Raw genomic sequence first — 20,226 nt, forward strand, 5'->3', positions numbered from 1 at the left:
GCGGTAAGAAAGGGAAAAAGCACTGTGGCCAAGCTGCCGTCAAGCAAATCATCTCTGGTGCACTGCGGTGCTGTAAAAGAAGGTCTCTGTTTCCGAAGCTCTGCCACTCGCTGCCCCGTGCCGCTGGAGAGGTGCAGGGACAGGGAGGAGGCAGGGGGAAGCCCTAGCAACAGAAAGTGCCACCCCGCGGTGCGTCGCACACAGCACTGCCGTAAAGCGAACCGGCCACACATCGCAAAAGCAAACCGATCGTTCATTCCTTGCCGTGAAGCCCAGGGACTCAGGGCAAAAATTCACACAGTTGCAAAGCGAGGCCGCAGTGCCGTAAAGCGAAGTGACGCTGTGTACGAGAAAAGCTGCTGTAAACCGCGGTACAACCTTCTGACAGAAATCTCAACGCTGTCGTGAAAAAAGGCGGTACCCATCGACGGAGATTTCGCGAGGGTGCCGTAAAGCGTGACGGGGTCGTCAGAGAAATAGCGCCACTGTCATAAAAACTAGTCGCAACGTTTAAAAGGGTCGCGGCGCTGCCGTAAAGCGCGGCGGTACTCTGTGAAGAGCGGTACGGCGTTGGACGTCTCGCTGAGGAGGGACGCTACTGTAAAGCGCAGCGACGCTCGGTAAGCGTCAGCGACGATGCCGTAAAGCGTGGTGGCGGTACGACGTGGGGATTAGCGACACGGCCGTAAAGCGCAGCGGCCGCGGCGCTGCCGCAAAACGCGGTGGGCGGGATGTCGGGCCCGGGCGCGGAGTTGCACCCGCGTACGGGAAAGCTGGTGACGCTGGCGCAAGGGGGTCGCAGCGCCGCCCGGTCCCAACCGGGCCAGGAGTTCAACCACGGGCTGGTGCTGAGCCGCGAGCCGCTGCGGCCGGGTCGCGTCTTCGCCGTGCGCATCGACCGCAAGGTGCAGGGGGCTGGAGCCGGGGGAGGGGGAAGAGCTGAGAGTGGCTCGATCTGGGTGGCGGTGGACGAGCGGGAGGGGGCATGTTGGGGCTGGACCCGGCTGCTGTGGGCTCCCCACGGAAAGCCAGGTGCTGACTTTCTCCATCTCTCCACCATTCAGGTGAACTCGTGGAGCGGCTCCATTGAGATTGGGGTGACTGCCCTGGACCCCGACCACTTGGACTTCCCCAGCAGTGCCACAGGGCTGAAAGGTGGCTCATGGGTCATCTCTGGCTGCTCAGTGCTGCGGGATGGGCGCTCCATCCTTGAGGAGTATGGCCAGGACTTGGATCAGCTGGGCGAGGGTGACCGGGTGGGCATCCAGCGCACTGCCAACGGGGAGTTGCACCTCTGGGTAAACGGTCAGGACTGCGGTGTGGCCGCCACCGGCATCCCGTCCCGAGTCTGGGCTGTGGTGGATCTCTACGGCAAGTGTACGCAGGTCACTGTTGTGCCCTGTGAGCCAGAGGAGACTGAGGAAGGAGCTGCAGGAGATGAAGGTAGAGAACTTCTTCCCTGTCTGCCCCAGAGTCACCATATACTATCTCTGTCCATACTACTGTATTTACTTTAACAGCACACTTCCCCATGCTGCTTTTCTCTTCCTAGATGCTCTTTTATTGTTGGCACTGTTGCCTCTAATTTTTTCCGTGTGCAGAATAAATTTTGTTAGATACACCGAGACATGTATGGATTTGCACCACCAGTAGAAACACATGCTGCTGGCTGCTGCTAGCTGTAGGCACTCTGCTAATCAGCTGGGTGGCATTTGATTCTCTTGGGTGGCCGCCCAAATGCTCAGCTTACAGGGAGCACTGCTTTTCGGTGTCCTAGGTTTGATTAGCCACAGGTGCTGTATGTAAATAGAAATATGTACGAGGACTGTGAGGCCGAATAAACAAAGAGTAAGGTCTATTGTTTCATGCCTGGTGCTCCCAACACCCAGACTCTTAATATAATTTTCAGTATAGACACACAACTCGGTAAATATCACCTCTCTGTACATCTAGTATGTTGCTGTGTGTAGAAACATCACATTCTACTTTTTGATGGCTTCTATACAGACATCAGATTCAAGGGATTCCTGTGAACTCTTCTACATGCCTTATGCCATCTGCCACTTGGTATCAGCATCACAACCACTGTGGGGTCTTGTTAATCCTATGGAGTTGATAGGCTGAAATGCGGGTTTATCTGTCTGGCACAGTTTCTGTGCTAAGTTTCCTCTAAGCTGCACGACTGCGCATCTATTTTCTGACCCCTGCTCAGAGGTTCAAAGCTCCCACCCAGGCAGGGAGCTCAGCTGACCAGTGGGGTGTGGGGTGACTGTAAGCAGCAGTTAAAGAAGCTGTGCTGCTTGAACTGAAGAGCTCCCAGAGCAGATAAGCAGGCGAGATAAGGACAGAATAAGTGGCTGGAGGAAGGACTGAGTGAGTGAGTAATTAATTGGCTTGGGGGAAGACAGAGGGGAGGGGAATTTGGAGAGTCCTGTCTGCCCGAGCAGGGGGAGGCAGAAACCCAGCAGTCTCTTCAACCCTTCTAGGCTGGGAAGGGGGAGGTGGGGGAAAGAGGGAGTGGGTGGATGCTGGCATCTGTGCAATAAAGTGGAGGTGGAGGACTGTTTGGGGTATCATGATTCACTTGCTGCCATCCTCCCTGGCTGGGTTAGAAGCTGGGGGTGGGGAGAGCTGGCTGTATGGGGGGTTTGTGTGCCAGGAGGACATTTGCATGATTACATTTCAAACAAAGTTTACTTGGGTGTTAATGGCTTAAGGTAAGAAAGAAAAAGATTCTTTTAACAGATTTGTTTGAAGCATTGTAGATCTCTAAAACTCTGAATTTAATGATTCTTTTTAAAAATCCTGTGTTGCTAATTAATACATGATAAATTGTTGCATTACGGCCAGATTTTTGCTATGTGATAGAGTTCTGTCTCTTGTGACACAAAGTAGCAAGTACTACGTGTGATAATAGTTTTGTAGGATGAATCCTTATTTGTAAGCTCTTTGAAACATGCATCTGTCTACAAATCCTGAAGTGATGTGTTAATTTGTTCTGGGGCTTCTACTCTTCCTCCAGTGGAAGAAGGCTAATTCCCTACCTTTGCACAGCACCTTTGCGGTATAGATAACTCACAGCAATGAGAGACAGGTGTCTTGTTTGAATATATTTTCTTCCACACATGCACACTGCTTATATATATGTATGTAAATGTGTGTTTAGAGATATTAAATTTAGATCAAGTAACTAATTGAATAGTTGATGGGATTTCCATTGACTATTCTATTAGTCTATAAGGGCACCTCTGCCTTTGAACTATAGCAGGAGCCCTGCCAGGCTCTTGCTACAGTTCAAAAATGGAAGCCTCGCAGGTGTGGCGGGGGACTCCCACTGGCCCCACATTCCCTGTGGTGCATCAGTCTTTGAACACTTCAACAGGAAGCCCTGCTCTGACCAGCAGGGGACCCCCCCCCCCCCACTGGCCCTGTGCTTTTGAAATATTCAAGAGCCCCAGTGGGGCTTTTGTACATTTTAAAAGGAAGCCTTGCAGGGAGCGCAGGAGCTCTTGTACATTTCAAAGGCAGAATTGCAGCAGAAGCGTGGAAGCGGAGTCCCCACTCCACCATTTCCCATTGTTCCTTTCCCTCCCCTGACCCCTGCAGAGATGGTGCTGAGGGGAACCCCAGCACTGGCTCCTGCTTCCCCTCGCTTGCTGCCTCTTTCTGATAGAGGCAGCAAGGGGGATGGGACTAAGTCGACCATCGGATATGTTTATGCTTATTGGATAAGCGACTAGTCGACTACATCCCTATGTGTGTGTTTTGTATTGGTGATGCACATCCACACACTCCCTCGATATTCATGTGGAGCATAAGAAATTTCAACCCGCGCAAAAGAAAATGCAGCTTGCCCAAGAACAGGGAATGTTGAAAGGAACACTGTTCCTGGGTACCATTTCTTGGGCTTCTACCCCTTTTCAGAGACTGCTCTGAGCCTGGAGGCAGCCTGGTTACTTAAACATGCCCCCGTTGAACCCAGCAGTGTGGCTTTTCTGCTGTAGAGTTGAACCGTGTCCAGGGCTGTTACAGATCCATAGTTCAGTGCTGGGGAACGGTCAAAGGGAAGTCGCTTTACTGCTTCTGTGGCCCAAACTCAAAGCTGTCAGCACTCTGGTTTCATGTTGTGAAGCCACCTGAAAGGGATTTGTACCCCTCAAAGGGAGCAATGCACCCCCACCTTCTGAATCTGACGGCAACATCAGTACAGTTGGTCCATTAGCTGTCTAGAGCGCCTCCTCAGAAGTTCTTGGTTAGCATAAACAAAAGGAAGTTACAACATGGTTTGATGTGGTTACCCAGAGCCCCAACCTGTCCCACTTGGGCCAGTCTCACCTGGCATGAGGGGACATCTGCCAGGGTCTATGGGTTGAGAGTGAAGGGCATTGGCAGGGCTGGGCTAACAGGGATTGTGGGTTGGGATTGAGGAGCAGAACACTGCGGTCCTAGTCTCATGTCTCTTCTGGTGTTTTTCCTCCCAGCCCTGGCCCTGCCCCGTAACCAGAGCCGCCCGGATAAATTCCCCAACAGCTTGGAGTCTGAGAACGGTGAGTGACCCAGTGAGGTCTGTCTATGCTACTCGTGAAGAGTGCAACAAGCTCTGGGCTTGGACCTTGAGCCTCTGCCACCCGCTGTATGCTGTCTGGAAACTGAGGACCCTGCAGCTGCCCACTCGCCAGCCTGGCCTGTAAAGGTTTGCCTGGGAAGTCACCCAGAAAGCCTTGCTCCCAGCATGTTGCTAGGCAAAGTGGGAGGAGTGACCCAAAGTGGGTGGAGCCACCATGCCCATGAGTTATGTAGCGGCCTGGCACTGAGGCCATGTGGTCTGCCCCAGGCCCAACTGCACGGGTGATAATCAGGTTAGGAGGCAGTGCAGGCTTTAAAATCAGGCCAGAGCTGCCGTGTCCCTGGACTCCCAGGGGCATGGATCCACCTCCTAACAGGATGGGGGCCCTGTGTTGGCTTAGCTCTCCGATCCCAGAGAGCTTGTGGGGTGTCAGCCCCACACATATCTGACTCTGCCCCCCTAATGGTTCCCCCATCTGTCTGTGCGCCTCTGCTTCCTGCTCCCCCCTCCACATTTGCGTGTCTGTCCCTGCTTCCCCTCAATCTGTCTGTCCATCCTTGCTACTTGTCTCTCTGCCCCCCCTGCCCTGCATCTGTCTGTCCATCAAACACATCCCCCAACACATATGCACCTGTGAGTCTGTCAATGATTTGTTGCCCTGCATCTGTCCGTCTGTCCCTTGTCCTGTCTCTCCCTCCTGTTTGTTTATGCTTTGCTCCTGCCCCATTGGTCTGTTCCCCTCCCATCTCTCTGTCCATCCCTGATTCCCATTCCTCATGTATGTCTGTCCGTCCATCCCTCCCAGGCTTGTCCAGCATGGAACTGTCGGAGGTGGTGAGCAACGCCATCTTGTCAGCCTACAATGACAGCCTGCTGAGTGTGAGTCTGGGTAGCCCCCCATCAGGCGAGGGCCCCCCAGGTGGGGGCAGCGCCCCCCTCACTTCCAACGACGCTCTGCTCTTCCATGAGAAGTGCGGCACCCTCATCAAACTCAGCAACAACAACAAGACAGCCGAGCGGCGCCGGCCACTGGACGAGTTCAACAATGGCGTGGTCATGACCAACCGCCCACTGCGGGACAATGAGATGTTTGAGGTGCGGGGCAGGGCCGTGGGGGGGCAGGGGACTGGGGCAGGGTCACTGCACAACAAGATATTTGAGGTCGGGGTGGGGCCAGGGTCCTTGGGGCTGTGGGTAGAGTCCTGAGTGGATACAAAATTAGCATCTGCAAAAATGAGCCATTGATATAATGTGGATACTTGCAAATTTGCAATGTTTTAGATACAAAATTTGTATCTGCATCTGTATCTGCAAGGATGAGCCGCAGTTACCCACATCCCTGGATGAGGATACCCACGGATATAAAGTGGGTATTCGTGGATTTGCAGGGCTGTAGCTGAGGGCATGGGAGGGGTTCTAGGAGCAGTGAGGAAGGGCTGGGGTGTTATCCTGGCAACCAGCCACTGCATGGCACTGAGAGGTTTGAGATGGGGGAATGGGGATAAGGGGTCTTTGGAGGTTTGGGGCAGGGTCATAACCCAGCTGCTGAGCAACAGAATGGTATAGGTGTGGGTGGGACCAGGATGAAGGTTCAGGAGATGGGATATGGGCGGAGGTTGGGCTCTGCAATGGGGAACTGGGGTGTAGGCAGCACAGTGTGCCAAATGTTGGAGGTGGGAATATCAGGAGCACTGGGAGAGGGATGGGGCAGGCCAGGTGTACGGAGAGCTGAGGCTGGGGGTCTAGTCTTGGGGAGAGGCTCCACGTGCTGACTGGCGGTGGGGATCTACATCACATGTCTGTGTTACCAGGACGGGTGTGTGGTAGGAGGGGTGGGAGCCGGTTGTAGCTGAGAGGTGGGGTCAGAGGGCTGGCTGGTGGGCATGGGGTAGGGGGAGGCCATGCTGGCTCCTGATCCCCGCTCCTTGTTCCTCCCCATAGATTCGCATTGACAAGCTGGTAGACAAGTGGTCAGGCTCCATTGAGATCGGGGTGACCACCCACAATCCCAATAGCTTGGAGTACCCTGCCACCATGACCAACCTGCGCTCTGGTACCTGTCTTGAGGGGGGTGGTGTCAGGAGTCATAGGTTCTCTCCCTGGCTCTGAGAAGGAAGTGGGGGCTGGTGGGTTGGAGCAGGGGTGCTGGGAACCTGCCAGTGTTCCCTCTAAGCTCTGTGCTTGGGTTGCTGCCCACGAGAGATTCAAATGCTGCCCAGCTGACTAGCAGAGCGCCCATAGCTGGTAGCATGTGTTTCTATGGTGGTGCACATCTGCACATGCCTTGGTGCACATAAAAAAATATTACACATGAGCGGGGAAAAAATGAGAGGGAACTTTGTCCGGGACTCCTGGGTTTTCTTCCCAGCTTGGGAGAAGTGGGGGGGGGGGGGGGAGTGGCTGTGGCCAAATTTAGGGAGAAAAGGGGAAGATGGAGTTGAATGTGGGGCGAAGCAGGATGTGGCCTGCCAGCCTCCCATTTGGCACCAAAGGGTATCCCTGGGGTGGGGGGTCCCTGTGGCTGATTGGCTGATGGGAGGCTCTGACTCCCTCAGGCACCATCATGATGAGCGGCTGTGGGATCCTGACCAACGGCAAAGGGACGCGGCGGGAGTACTGCGAGTTCAGCCTGGACGAGTTGCAAGTGAGGGGTCCCCAGCCCCACCCCCAGGTCGCCAGCCCCCCAGTAGCTACCCTCTGCAGGGCTAGAGGCTCCCAGCCCTTCCTAGCCAGTTGCCTGCGGGTGAGGGGCTTCCCCAACTCCATGAGTAATGCCACAGTACCCCCAAGCCTTCAGAGCCAACCCCTGTGGGTGGATGGGGAGCCCAGACCCCATAACTGGGCCCATTGTAACCCCAACTCCATCAAGCCAGCCCTGTTTTCCCACAATGCTCTCCCCTGCCCCAACCTCCTACCCCAACCTGTGCTGCTCCTCAGTATCCCCATAAGCTCCCCTCCCCCTCTGCCCTCACTCCCTCATTGGGTCCCATGCCACTGCTCCTTTAACTGCCCATCCTCACGGACTCACGTTGCCCTCCTGTCTCCACAGGAGGGAGATCACATTGGCCTGACGCGGAAATCCAACAACGCCTTGCACTTCTATATCAACGGCATCGACCAAGGTAGAGGGTGGAGTGGAGGGCTCAGCAAAGGGCACTCTCCCCTGGCGGGCAGTCTGAACTCCAGTGCCGTTATAACCAGCTGCCCCACCCCAGAAGTGGCTGCATCTCAGTGTTGGGCGAGAGGCCCTGTGTAACCAGCTGCCCCGCCCCAAGAGTGGCTGCATGGTGTGTAATTCTACCCTTCCTGTGCACAGGTGTGGCTACCACTCTCACCCCGCAAGTGGTGTATGGCGTGGTGGATCTCTACGGTATGGCAGTGAAGGTCACCATTGTGCACAACCACAACCACAGTGACCGGCTGCGGCGCAACAACGCCATCATGAGGGCACTCTCCCCAGATGTGGGGCGCCGTGCCCTGGAGGCCAGCGGGGTGGGCGAACCTGACCCAGAGCGGTTGCTCTTCCATGCCAACTGCGGACAGAAGGCAGCCATCATCAATGAGGGGCGCACGGCCCTGCGCCCACAGTGAGTGCCTGTGCTGCCTCTGCCAGGGTCTCCAGCCACAATGCGATGGTGGCTTTTGGGATCAGAGAGAATTCACATCCCGTGGATCAGCCCTCAACCCCCACAGAGCCGAATCTTTGAGGGTCAGCAGATCTGCTGCCCCATAAGCAAAGGGTCCCTGTATAACCAACTGCACCTCCCCAGAAGTGGCTGCATCTCAGCGCTGGGTGAGGGGTCCCTGTGTAACCAACCGCCTCGCCCCAGAGGTGGCTGTATCTCAGCATGGAGGAGTGCAGGGGTCGGTGGCTCATGTCTGAGCTAGCCCATCTCTTCCCCAGTGCCACGGACGATTTTAACCATGGAGTTGTCCTCAGCAATCGCGCCCTGCGCAACAACGAGGTCTTCCAGGTGCGGATTGACAAGATGGTGGACAAGTGGGCAGGCTCCATTGAGATCGGGGTGACCACCCACAACCCCACCTACCTGCAGCTGCCCTCCACCATGACCAACCTGCGCTCAGGTCAGTGCCTGGGTGCACCATGGGGGTGGGAGGGAGAAGAACAACTGGTGGCTTGCTCTGCCCCCAAGCTCAGCCCTTCTCCAGCTTTTGACCAGCTCTCTGCTAGGGAGACATGGCTCGCTAGATGCCTCCAAGTGGCCCACGGGGCTGGCAGTTGTGGGGTGGGTAGTTCCCCAGGTTAATTGCTGGCTGGAGTAGCATGTAGTGTGTCCTGTGGCAGGTAGTTTCTCAGCTTATTTGTCCACTGGGGACTAGTGGCCGCACCTCAAAGCAGATGGTTTCCCAAGCTACTGTCTGGGTTCTTTGCCAACCTGCACACTGGCAGGCAGTTCCATGGGTTAATGGTGAGCTGGTAATCCCCATCTCCTCTCGCTCTAGGCACCTGGATGATGACAGGCAATGGGGTAATGCACAATGGCACCACCATTCTGGATGAATACGGGCACAACCTGGACCGGCTCAAGGTGGGTTGGGGGTACCGTAAGGGGAAGCCTGCCTTCTGCCCCACGGTGCTCTTTACCCCCTCTGTCCGCCCCCCCAGGCGGGTGACACTGTGGGCGTGGTGCGCAAGGAGGATGGCACGCTGCACTTCTTCGTCAACGGGGTGGCACAGGGGCCAGCCGCCTGGAACGTGCCCCCCAATGTGTATGCTGTGGTGGATCTGTATGGGCAGGCAGCACAGGCCACGATCCTCGACGACACGGGTGAGCCTGGGGGCGGATGGTTCTCGGTGGTGGTTGGTATATAGTGGAGGAGAGGGGGGAATAGATTGGGCCAGGCCAAGTGAGGGCTGGGCCAGGAGGGGGAGGGCTTGGATGTGGTAGGGGTCCTCATGCACACTGAGAATACCCCACCTCCTTGCCGCCTCCAGATCTGCTTCCACTGCCCGATGATCTATCAGAAGGCAACAACCAGGTGTCACCCAGCAGCCCTTCGTCCGTGGCCTCAGTGAGCGACTTGCGTTTCCACCAGCTGCACGGCAGCAACGCAGTGATTACCAACGGCGGGCGCACAGCCCTGCGCCAGAACTGCCGCAGCGAGTTCAACGATGCCATTGTCGTCTCCAACCGGTCGGTGTGTGTGGCAGAGACGGGCACGTTCCACCCCCCCCCCCCCACTCCACGCCAGCTTCCCCCGTCTCCCCACTCCCAACCCCAGGCCGGCTCCATTGCGTCCCAACCCCGGCCCTGAGCGGGATTCCTGCCCCAACGGGGCTCATTGGTCTCCACTCCCCCCATGTAGGGCGCTCCGAGATGGAGAACTCTTTGAGATTGTCATTCAGAAGATGGTGGATCGCTGGTCTGGCTCTATAGAGGCAGGTAAGAACCAGGGGCAGGGGGGCTATACAGGGAGTTCCTGGATCTCCCCAACCAGAGGCAGCTGGTTACACAGGGACCCCTCACCTGGTGCCAAGGTGGAAAGGTAGTTGAAGCAGCGTCAGAGGTGGCTGCATCTCGGCACTGGCTAAATCGTATTGAGTCCTGGTAAAACACTAGCTCAGAGCAAGTGGGGTCCCATGGGGGCTGCCCTGCATTCGGACTTTGATACTTTCACAACTCACCTGGCTAATGGAGTGATGAGAGTATTTATTGAATTTGCAGCTGCCCCCAAGCCTAAGGGGTCACCGGCACTTTGGGGGAGTGGTCAGAATTCAAATCCACAGCAACATATTACTGTGAACTCACCAGGCTGAGTTCACTGAAGACCAGTTCTTCTTCAGAAGGAAAAACCAACCCTGGCTAAGCAGCCAGGGGCTTGTGGGAGCAAAAAGGGTCAGGGGATACAGAACATCGTGAATCGAATCCCAGACGGTAGAGCCTGGCAAACAGACCTGGGCGGGGGTATTACATAACAGGTGGGATGGCTGGTCTAGGGTCAGTGTGAGGTGGGGAGTTCTACCCAGGTTCCTTCCCACCCCACACCACTGGGACTCTCTCTTGCAGGGGTCACGGCCATCCGGCCTGAAGACCTGGAATTCCCCAACACCATGACAGACATCGACTATGACACCTGGATGCTCAGGTGAGCGAGAGGGTTGTAGGGAGGATGGGGAGGCCTTGGCTGCCTGTCTCATCCCCTCATCCACAGGAGAGGCAGAGTTGTGTCTTGGGGCTGGAGGTGGGAGGCAGCACTGTGCCTCAGGGTCTGGGGACTTGGGATACAGTGGGAGGTAGGAGGGGCATGGCTTGAGTTTCCTGGTAGAGAGAGTCTGACTCCCAGTGGCTCTCCCCCCCACCCCCCAGTGGCACAGCCATCATGCAGGACGGCAATACCATGCGCAACAACTATGGCTGTGACCTGGACTCGCTGACCACAGGCTCCCGCATTGGCATGATGCGCACAGCCAAGGGGGACCTTCACTACTTCATTAACGGCGTGGACCAGGGCGTGGCCTGCTCTGGCCTGCCCTCTGGCAAGGGTGAGTCTTCTCCTCCTGCCCCAGCACTGGTCCCTTTGGGCCAATCCAACCCCAGTGTATTCTCCACCTCACCCCTGAAGGGGCCCGTTGGTCTGTGGGCAGGGAGGGCTGGATGGACCCCTTTCAGTGATCCAGTGAGAGAATATGTGGGCTAGATAGAGCCATAGGTCTGAGCAAGGAGGGGGGCTGGGATGGAAGGACTCATTGTGCTGATTGTAGGGAGATAAGAGCCTAGCTGGGTGCTGTGCTGGCTGCTACCTAGTTAACCCTTTCTCCTTCCTCTCCCATCCCCGTGGCCTCGCACAGAGGTGTATGCCGTGGTGGATCTCTACGGTCAGTGCGTCCAGGTGTCCATCACCAGCGCCACAGGCCCCATGGACAACAGCCTGTCGACCAGCAACATCACCGAGAAATCCTTCCCCATCCACTCACCAGGTGAAACCCCCTCCCCCCACCACCACCACCATGCTCCTTACCCCACAGCATCCCCTGAGCACAGCCCAGGGGGTAGTCCTGCCCGCCATGGGAGAGCACCCCCTGCTGAGCCCCACTTCCCACGACACAACATCCCCTAACTCAAGAGGGGGGGACCTCAGGCCCAGGGGCTGGATGCAGCTCCCGGCTTGCCTGGATCCAGCCCCTGAGGCTCAGGGCCTCCCCCAGCATTGGGAAACCTGCACTGGCACTCAGCTCCCCTGCTGCCTCACCGGTGGGCTCGAGCACACAAAATCTACTAGCCTGGGCCCCCCAAGCTCTGGTGTGCAAGGGGAATGTGGAGAGTGTCTTTCTCCTTCTTAGTCGGGGTCAAGTCAGTGAGGGTTTGGGGTTTTGGTTTTTTCTGCTTCTCACTTGTGTGCAGCCCCCGACTGATTTTTTTTTTTTTCTGTGGGTCAGCAGCCCCCGACCCACCCTGCCCTAACTATAGATGGCCTCATCTCTCCTCCTCCTCCTTCCCTCTACCCATCCCTCTCCAGTGCCAGGCGTGGCTCACCGATTCCACAACAGCTGTGGGAAGAACGTGGCCTTCCAGGACGATGGTTGTCGGGCTGTGCGCCTGGCGGGCTACTGCCATGGCATCATCTTCAGCATGAAGGAGCTGAAGACTGATGAGGTCTTTGAGGTGAGTCCCTCCTGCATGGGCTGGGGGCAGGACTATCAATAAGAATGTAACACCAGCCATGCTGGGTCAGACCAAAGGTCCATCTAGCCCAGGATCCTGTCTTCCAACTCTGAACAATGCCAGGTTGTTCCAAAGACAAGGAATCAAGTGATCCAGCCCCTGTTGCCAATTTCCAGCTTCTGAGAAATAGAGGCTGGGACACCATCCCTGCCTGTCTTGGCTAATAGTAATTGATGGACATATCCTCTGGCAAGGAGTTCCACAGGTTGCCTGAGTGTTGTATGAAGAAATACTTCCGTTTGTTGGTTTTAAACCTGTTACCTATCAATTTCACTTGGTCATCCCTAATTCTTCTGTAGTGTGAAGGAGTAAATAAGTTTTCCTTATTTATGTTCTCCACACCAGTCGTGATATTCTAGACCTTAGTCACATCCTTCCCTTAGTCAACTCTTTTCCAAGCTGTAAAGTTTTACTAATCTCTCCTCCATTCGGCAGCCATTCCAGACCCTCTCATCCTGTTTGTTGCTTTTTTCTGAGGGTTTTCCAATGCTAAGATACCTTTTTTTTGAGATGAGGCCACCACATCTGTATGCAGTATTCAAGATGTGGGTGTGTGTCTTATTCATTATCCTTTTCTTTACCATTTCCAATTTTTTGTTTGCTTTTCTCACTGCTGCTGCACATTGAGTAGATGGAGCCCATTCTCTGAATGATGGCTGCCCCGCCACCAGGCCGAAGTGGCTGGTACACCCGGTACCTTCCCCCTGGGGACAGTAGGGGGCGCTCTGTACTCCAGCCTTACTCTGGTGCAGGGGTAGCACTCATGTTCACCCTCTCCCATTACTTGGTGACCTCTGACCCATGCTTATGCCCCCTCCCCCCCACATAGGTGAAAATCGAGGAGCTGGATGAGAAGTGGTCAGGCTCCTTCTGCTTGGGGCTGACCACGCTGTTGCCCTCTGAGGTGCCCTATGCGGCCACGGGGCTGCCGGCCTCCCTGCTGGAGCTGCAGTCTAAGGCCACATGGGTGGTGACTGGCTCTGAGGTGCGGCGCAATGGCCTCCTGCAAAAGCAGAACTACGGCTGCTCTCTGGAGAGGCTTGGGGTGAGTCATGCCAGAGGCCTGGCGGAGTGGGCAGGGTGAGTTGGATGGACAAAGGATGTGGGGCTGGAGGCCCATGGGTGGACCTGTCACTAACCCAGGCACTCCTAATGGTAGGTGGGAAACCGTGTCGGGGTGAAGCACTGTGTGGACGACACCATGCACATCCTGGTTGATGGCGAGGACATGGGGCCTGCTGCTACCGGCGTGGCCAAGGTAATGCCCACAGCCCCTTGCTTGGGCCTCATCCCTGCAGCTGCGTTGGGGGGGCAGAGCCCACATGAGACAAGGATATAGGCAGAGCCTTGCCCCTTCCTGAGCCTCAAAGGTAGCTCCGTGGGAGGGTGTTTGTGACGTCATGGGTGCAGGGCAGCTTCTTCCTGTCTCAGAGGTTGTGATGTGGTGTCATGGGAGGATAGGGCCTGCCTCTTCCTGTCTGAGGGATGCATGATGTGATGTCACAGGAAGCCACTGTGCCATAGGAGACGACTCCAGGGGCATTTCCCATGGCTTCACTGGGACAGGACATCTGAGAAACCTATTGGGGGACCAGAACTAGCGCCGTGATCAAAATGAGGGATTTCTCCTAGCCCGAGTGCAGAGAAGGGCTGGCAGTGATGAAGATGGGCTGGGTTGGCCAAGAGGGGAAGGGGTTGCTCCCCACAAATACTGGGGCGGGGGTCAAGCTGTTCAAGTGGGGCGGGGGGGAATCCAACCCAAAACTGAACAGAGAGAAACTTGAGGGAGGTTGCAAGTGAGGCCCTACTAATCAGAGAGAAGGATGGAACCCAGCCACCTGTTCCCCCCAGAGCTAGGGAGAAACCCAGGAGTGCTGGGTCCCAGCCCTCCTTCCCACTCTGACCCACCAGGCGCCCCCACCCTCCGTCCCGTTCTATGTCCTCAGAATGTCTACGTGGTGCTGGATTTGTATGGCCGCGTCACTGCCGTCTCCATTGTCAGCTCCACGGTGCTGGAGGAGTCAGATGGCACCAAGCCACCCTCAGTCACCTCCGAGACATGCAGTGAGGAAGAAGAGGAGGAAGAGCCTGCACCTGTGAGTGCTGGAGGATGGGAAATGTTTTCCTTTGGTGGGTGTCAGCTCCCATCTGGCCCCAGTGTGGGGGCTGCCTGGAGCGGCAGGGAAGAGAATGAGGTACATGGACTGTCTCCTCTAGGGGTGGGGGTGCTGGAGAATGACTCCTCTTCCCTCTGCTACAGTGTGAGCATGAGGCCCCCGTGCCGCTGGCTGCCATGGAGTTCCTGGAGAACCACGGCAAGAACATCCTTCTATCCAATAGCAACCTGACGGCCACCCGTGTGGCCAGTTACAACCAGGGCATCGTGGTCATCGCTCAGCCCTTGCCCCCAGGCCAGCTCTTCCAGGTAGGCTCCTTCCTCTTGGGGGAGTATGTGATATTGTGTGGTGGAAAGGCATAGTGTCTCCTACCTCATGTTTTGGGAAGATGTGATGTTGTGAGCGGGCAGGAAGCACAGTGGCCCCCCTCTTCCTCATAACATCACATCCCCACAAATCAGGGTGGTGGGCAAAAGGGCCTGCTGCTTCTTGTCAGGGAAGGATATGATCTAATTTGGGGGAGGGCAGAGGACTCTTCTGCCTGTTGTGGTAGGCGCCGCTGCTGTCAGGCTAGGGATAGATGTCATAGCAGTGTAAATGTCTAACCCTTGTAACTGTTGTCAGGGTTGGTATCAGTCACTGCCCTGTGGGAGGTGGGTGTTAGTGGTGTCAGACATTATTTCCAAGCTTTCCCACTTGTCTTCCTCCCCAGGTTCAGATCAACTTCCTGAACCCCCAGTGGACATCGTCTCTGTCCCTGGGCGTCATTGGCACCTCACCCGAGCGCCTCAATTTCCCTGCCACAGCCTGCTCCCTCAAGCGCTCTGCCTGGCTACTGCAGCGTGACTCTGTCTTCCATAACTCACTCAAGGTGGGGCAGTTCCTAGAACTTGTGTCCTCTAAGGGGTGCCAGCTCCCATCCGGCCTCAGAGTGGGGACTGGCTGACTCAGGAGGATGGGAACAGGGTAGGGGGCTTATCCCCTCTAGGGGGCCCTGGCTCCCACCGGGCAGGGACTGGCTGGTCTGGGAGATGGGGAAGGGGCGCTGTTGGACTTCTACAGTGGGGGGGGGGGGGCGGGGGATTTCTGGAGCTCACCATGGACCCTGTGCCCATCACCCCCAGATCTGTGAAAACTATGGGCCCAACTTGGACACGTGCCCTGAGGGGACAGTGCTGGGGCTCCTGCTGGACTTGAGCAGCTGCTTGCACCTCTATGTCAACGGGATGGACCAGGGGGTGGCTGCCCAGGACATCCCCACACCCTGCTACATGCTTGTCGACCTCTATGGGCAGTGCGAGCAGGTGAGCCCCACTCCCAGCAGGGCGGAACCCAGAGCGTGCCCCCCTCCCGCTCTAACCACTAGCTCCCACTCCCCTCCCAGAGTTGGGGAGAGAACCCAGGCATCTTGGCTCCCAGCCCCGTGCGGTAATCCACCAGCTCTCGCTTGGCACTCTCTTTCCTGAGCCTGGATTGAACCAGGTGTGCTGGCTCCCAGCTCCCCCCAACCAATGCATTTGTGGCCCCCAGGTTACCATAGTAACAAATGATACTCCAGCTCTGGGAGGGGAGAGCACAGATCTGCATAGCCAGGGGGACATGGAGAAGGCCGACATGGTGGATGGTAAGTGATGGAACTGCTCCGCTCTTTGATGGGTTAGAGGGGGATCTGCCCGGGTGGATGGGTGGGGTCCGGGGCTAGGCCCTCCCTACTCGGGCTGTCTACATTACAGAGTTTTTCCAGAAAAACAGCTGTTTTAAAAAAAAAAACAAAAAAAAAACAAAAAAACCTTCATTTACAGCCACACTGCAATCGCATCCTTTGGAAAAAAATATCGAAAGGAGAGGGGGTTTTTCTGACATTGGTAAACCTCTTTCTACAAGAAAGAAGCCTTTTTCTGCAAGAGCTCTTTCGGGGAAAAAGGCGTGTGTAGATGGGGAAGAGGGCATTCTTTCAAGAGAAGAGAAAAGAGGAAAAAGCACCAGTGCCCTGATGGCCATTCGTCCATAGCAATCTCAGCTTACATGCAAAATAGCGTCCATTCAGTGTGGACACTATCGGTCAAAAAAGCAGATTGCTTTTTCGATGCGCTTTGGCAATGTGGACGCTGTCTTTCAGAAGAAGTTTTTTTGGAAGATGTCTTCCAGAAAAGCTTCTGAAAGAAGCTTGCAGTCTAGAGGTAGCCTCTGTCTCTAGGATAGTGGTTCCCAACTGTTTTGAACATACAGACTCCTTTCTAATCTATTAAAATTTCACAGGCCCCCCTCTCTGAGGGAGGAGAAAAAGCAAAATAAGGATCAGGCCCCCTATGGTGGGTCCAAGCCTTATTTTTAAACTTTCCACAGACCCCCTGCAGTGCCATCGCGGACTACCAAGGGTACTACTGTTCTAGTACATGTGGGAAGGGACTGGCTGGTTGGCTACCCGTCCCTTTCTGTTGCAGGCATTAAGGAAAGTGTGTGTTGGACTCCACCCGTGGACATGAACACTATGAAGACCTGTGAGTACCACGCGCTTTGTGCCCGCTTCAAGGATCTCCTGCTGCTTCCAGGTAAGTTGGGACCCTCTCCCTTGGCCCCAGGGGCCTTCTAAATCTGCTTCAGAGTGAACCACATTGGTGACTGAAATGGACTGTTGCCATCAGTAGGGTTCATTCAGCATTAACACTCGATGCCTCAGGCTTTCTTTAGACTCATGCAGCATTGCTGCCTCAGTTAAATTCCTCCCCCCATGCCTGACTTCCATCCCCTTCTTTCCCAGATGACTACTTCGCAGAAGATCCCAAATTCAGCCTCTGCTACTGTGAGTCGTGCCACAAGCTGCGGGGCGATGAGGCCTATTATAAACGGGGGGAGCCCCCCCGGGACTATGCCCTGCCTTTTGGTTGGTGTCGCTTCAACCTCAGGTATCAGCCTGGAGAGAGGGGGATCTGGTTCACTATTGTTGGGAGGGGGAGGCTGGGAAGAGGGGCTCTTGCTGGGATTGGACTGGAATGGGGAGGGGGGGACACTGGCTCTGACACCCTCCCACCTTGGCAGGGTAAACCCCCAGCTGGAGGTCGCCAGCACCTGTAAGAAGTGGCACATGGCTTATCACGGCACAAGTGTCGGTGCTGTCCGGAGGATGCTGGACCAAGGGGAACTGGGGGCAGGTAGGAGGGACCCAGCACAGAGCACATTATGCCCTGCCCAGACCAGGGGATGGAACTTATGCATCCTAGCTCCCAGCCCATGCCCCCCCCCCCACCTCCCGCCCACTCTGACCCACCAACTACCACTCCCTTCCCAGAGCTGGGGAGAGAACCCAAGAGTCCTGGTTCCCAGCTGCACCCTACTCCTCTTCCAGAGGGTCACATGCATGAAGCATGACCAGTCCCATTATGGGGTTCCAGGACCCAAACTCCTACTGGGGAGGGAGCAGTGCTTAAAGATGGGGCCTGCGCTTAGGGATGGGGCCTGGCTCACGGCTGTCCCCTGTCCCAGGCAGTGCGTCCATCCTGAGCTGCCGGCCTGCCAAGGTGGACCCCCAGGGTGGAGGATACCATGAGGCAGAGAACAGTTCCCCAGGCCATGGGGCTGAGCCCCAGTGCATCCTGCTTTCGCCCACCCTGCGCTACGCTGGCCTGGAGGCCTTCGCCACCAAAGTGCAGTGAGTGCCACCAGCCATCAGGGAGCAGCGGGGCTAGGGAGGAGGAAAGCAGTGAGTCCAGCCTGCCACTCTAGTGGGGTTGGCAGGGGTGGGGGGGGAATGACAGTGAGTCTTGCCAGCCACGGGGGAGCATTTGGGCTAGGGGAGAGGAAAGCAATGAGTCCCACCTGCCACTCAGGACTAGTGGGGCTATGGGGGACAGTGAGTCCTGCCTGCCACTGGGGAGCAGTGGGCCTCGGGTGGAGCAGTGAGTCTCAGTTGCTGCAGGAGGGAGCAAGACACTTGAGAGCAGTGAGTCTTGGCCCTGGTTAGGGGAAGCTAGCAGGGGTGAGGGAGGGAGATCAGTCCCACCTCTAGAGGCCAGTGGGTGTAAGGGAGGAGCAGAGAGTCCCAGTTGCCACTGGCGGGGGATAGTGGGACTAGAAATAGTCTGTGAATCTTTGACCCACTGTGTCTCCTCTTCTCCCTGCAGATTCCGGGACCCCAAGTCACAGCGGCAACATGGGGCACAGGTGGCCTTCCAAGTGTGTGTGCGCCCTGGCTCCTACAAGCCAGGCCCCCCATCAGCTGGTGCCCCTGAGCCCCCGGACCCTCGTTTCAGCATGGCTGAGATAGAGTGGGTCACCAAGGAGAAAGGCGCCACCGTGCTCTATGGCCTGCTTGTGCGTGTGGAGTGACCCTCCCCACAGCCAGCCAGGGGGAAATCTACCACCACCCTCCAATGGACCGTAACCCCCCCCAGTGGCTGGAGGCATGGGGAGCAGCAGATCTGCAGCGCACATCTTTCTCCCACCCTGGACCAGCAGGGGGCACTGGATGCTGGGAGGGGCTTTCAGCAGTATGACCCCCTCCATCCCGATTCCAGAAGGAAGATTGGTTTTTTGGGGGGTTGTCTCTCTGCAGCATGCTCTCCCTGTGCTCAGCTGGGGATAATCACCAGAGGAACTTGCCTTTCTTGGGTAGGGGGGGTTATCTTCAGTGTGTATCACCCCCACACACACGTCTGCACTCTTCCACCCCCCTATGGCCTAGCCTAAGGGGGGAGAATTTGGACAAGATACAGAGTCTGACACTGTTTTAAATCTGGGGGGAAGCCCCCCCCCATACACACAGCTCCCTCTGGTGCCCAGAGCTGTATTTTGCACATAGAAAAAGCTAAGAGGGGGCAGATTTGGGGGGGACTTACAGCATGGTGGGAGATTTTGGGGGGGGGGGAGGGAATATATTGCACCACAAAAGACTTAATTTCTTAGGGAGGACCTACCTCTGTGGGGGAGATCTCTACCCTTCCACACTTAAATAGCTTAGGGAGAGTAAGTGCCCCTGGCACAGATTGCTATGATGGGGAGTCACCTTCCATGGCTGGGGGGCCCTGATCTTGCCTCCCAAGGGGGGGACTCTCATTCGGAGGGAAAGTTTCCCAATGAATATTTCAAGGAAGTGCTAGATTCAGTTATTGGGGTGTGGGAGGGTTGGAGTAGCCGGGGGGAGTTGGGGGAATTTGTTCTTTTAACTCCCTCTTTGTTCCCCCGTTTGGCAAGCCCCCTGCTTTGAGGAGGAGGGATGTTGAATTGTAGCACTTAGTGGTGGTTCTAGCCTGCCCCCTCTCTGGCTTGGGGGAGGGAGGCAGGGGACTCCCTGTTTTTTCCACACCATAGTGGAGGGGAAAGGTTGGCCAAGTTACCTTGCCTCCATCCCCCTCCCACCTTCTGCAACCACTGTCCTACACCCCTTTCCTGTGCAGTAAGCACTGCTCCTGTGGTGCCAGTAGCCCCCAAAATCAGCCCTACTGTCCCCTCACCCAACCATCCCTCCTTATTTATTACCTATTGGTGTTGTTGAAATGTGAATTTCCTCGTGGGGGAACCTTGGGGGGGCAGGTTTAGCACTCCTTCCCCACCTGTTACTTTTTTAAAAGTTTTATTTAAGCTGCTTTTCCATTGTAAGGTTGGGGGGAGGTGAAGTTGCATTATGGGGTGGAATGGAGGGTTCTTAGAGCCCCCTAATTGATAAACCACCATTCAGCCACCTCAGCTGTGTCTGTGTTTGTGTCACCAGAAAGGGGGGAGACTGTTAAACTAGGCTGGTTACACATATCTGGTACCATGACTTAAAATTGCCTTTTTCTGGTGCAGACCAGGGTTAAGTGACTATACAGATTTGTTTTGCACAAAAAAGCCCCGATTGTGAAAATGGCGATCGGGGCTT

General features: G+C 55.9%; 1 protein-coding gene across 4 annotated transcripts; it reads left to right on the forward strand.

The window, feature by feature from the left end:
* Positions 1–671: 671 nt before the first annotated feature.
* NEURL4 (neuralized E3 ubiquitin protein ligase 4) lies at positions 672–20,051 on the forward strand. Of its 4 annotated transcripts, none has more exons than XM_075906940.2 (29): positions 673–905; positions 1,065–1,443; positions 4,482–4,547; positions 5,373–5,662; positions 6,509–6,620; positions 7,123–7,310; positions 7,617–7,689; positions 7,884–8,154; positions 8,472–8,653; positions 9,032–9,117; positions 9,195–9,357; positions 9,525–9,723; positions 9,896–9,972; positions 10,597–10,675; positions 10,897–11,072; positions 11,379–11,507; positions 12,047–12,192; positions 13,082–13,297; positions 13,412–13,510; positions 14,199–14,348; positions 14,513–14,677; positions 15,082–15,240; positions 15,494–15,673; positions 15,900–15,993; positions 16,814–16,921; positions 17,131–17,275; positions 17,409–17,521; positions 17,853–18,018; positions 18,491–20,051. In XM_075906940.2, the coding sequence occupies exons 1-29, from the start codon at positions 732–734 to the stop codon at positions 18,693–18,695; spliced, it is 4,590 nt and encodes a 1,529-aa protein (XP_075763055.2). In that variant the 5' UTR covers positions 673–731; the 3' UTR covers positions 18,696–20,051. The 4 variants fall into 4 exon arrangements, 3 of the variants coding, with proteins under 3 accessions (XP_075763057.2, XP_075763055.2, XP_075763056.2); XM_075906941.2 differs by having other exon boundaries at positions 674–905; positions 7,123–7,211; XR_012897392.2 differs by lacking the exon at positions 17,409–17,521 and having other exon boundaries at positions 672–905; positions 18,491–18,630.
* Positions 20,052–20,226: the final 175 nt, after the last annotated feature.

The sequence above is a fragment of the Pelodiscus sinensis genome, chromosome 22 (genome assembly GCF_052426305.1).
Source record: "Pelodiscus sinensis isolate ZL-2025 chromosome 22, ASM5242630v1, whole genome shotgun sequence".
NCBI classification, from domain to species: Eukaryota; Metazoa; Chordata; order Testudines; family Trionychidae; genus Pelodiscus; species Pelodiscus sinensis.

Bases quoted from the DNA above. Each gene is read 5' to 3' on its own strand.
- NEURL4 (XM_075906940.2), top strand. From the start codon at position 732: ATGTCGGGCCCGGGCGCGGAGTTGCACCCGCGTACGGGAAAGCTGGTG. The intron at 7,690-7,883 runs GTAGAGGGTGGA...TCCTGTGCACAG, and splicing joins TATCAACGGCATCGACCAAG to GTGTGGCTACCACTCTCACC. The intron at 12,193-13,081 runs GTGAGTCCCTCC...CCCCCCACATAG, and splicing joins AGACTGATGAGGTCTTTGAG to GTGAAAATCGAGGAGCTGGA.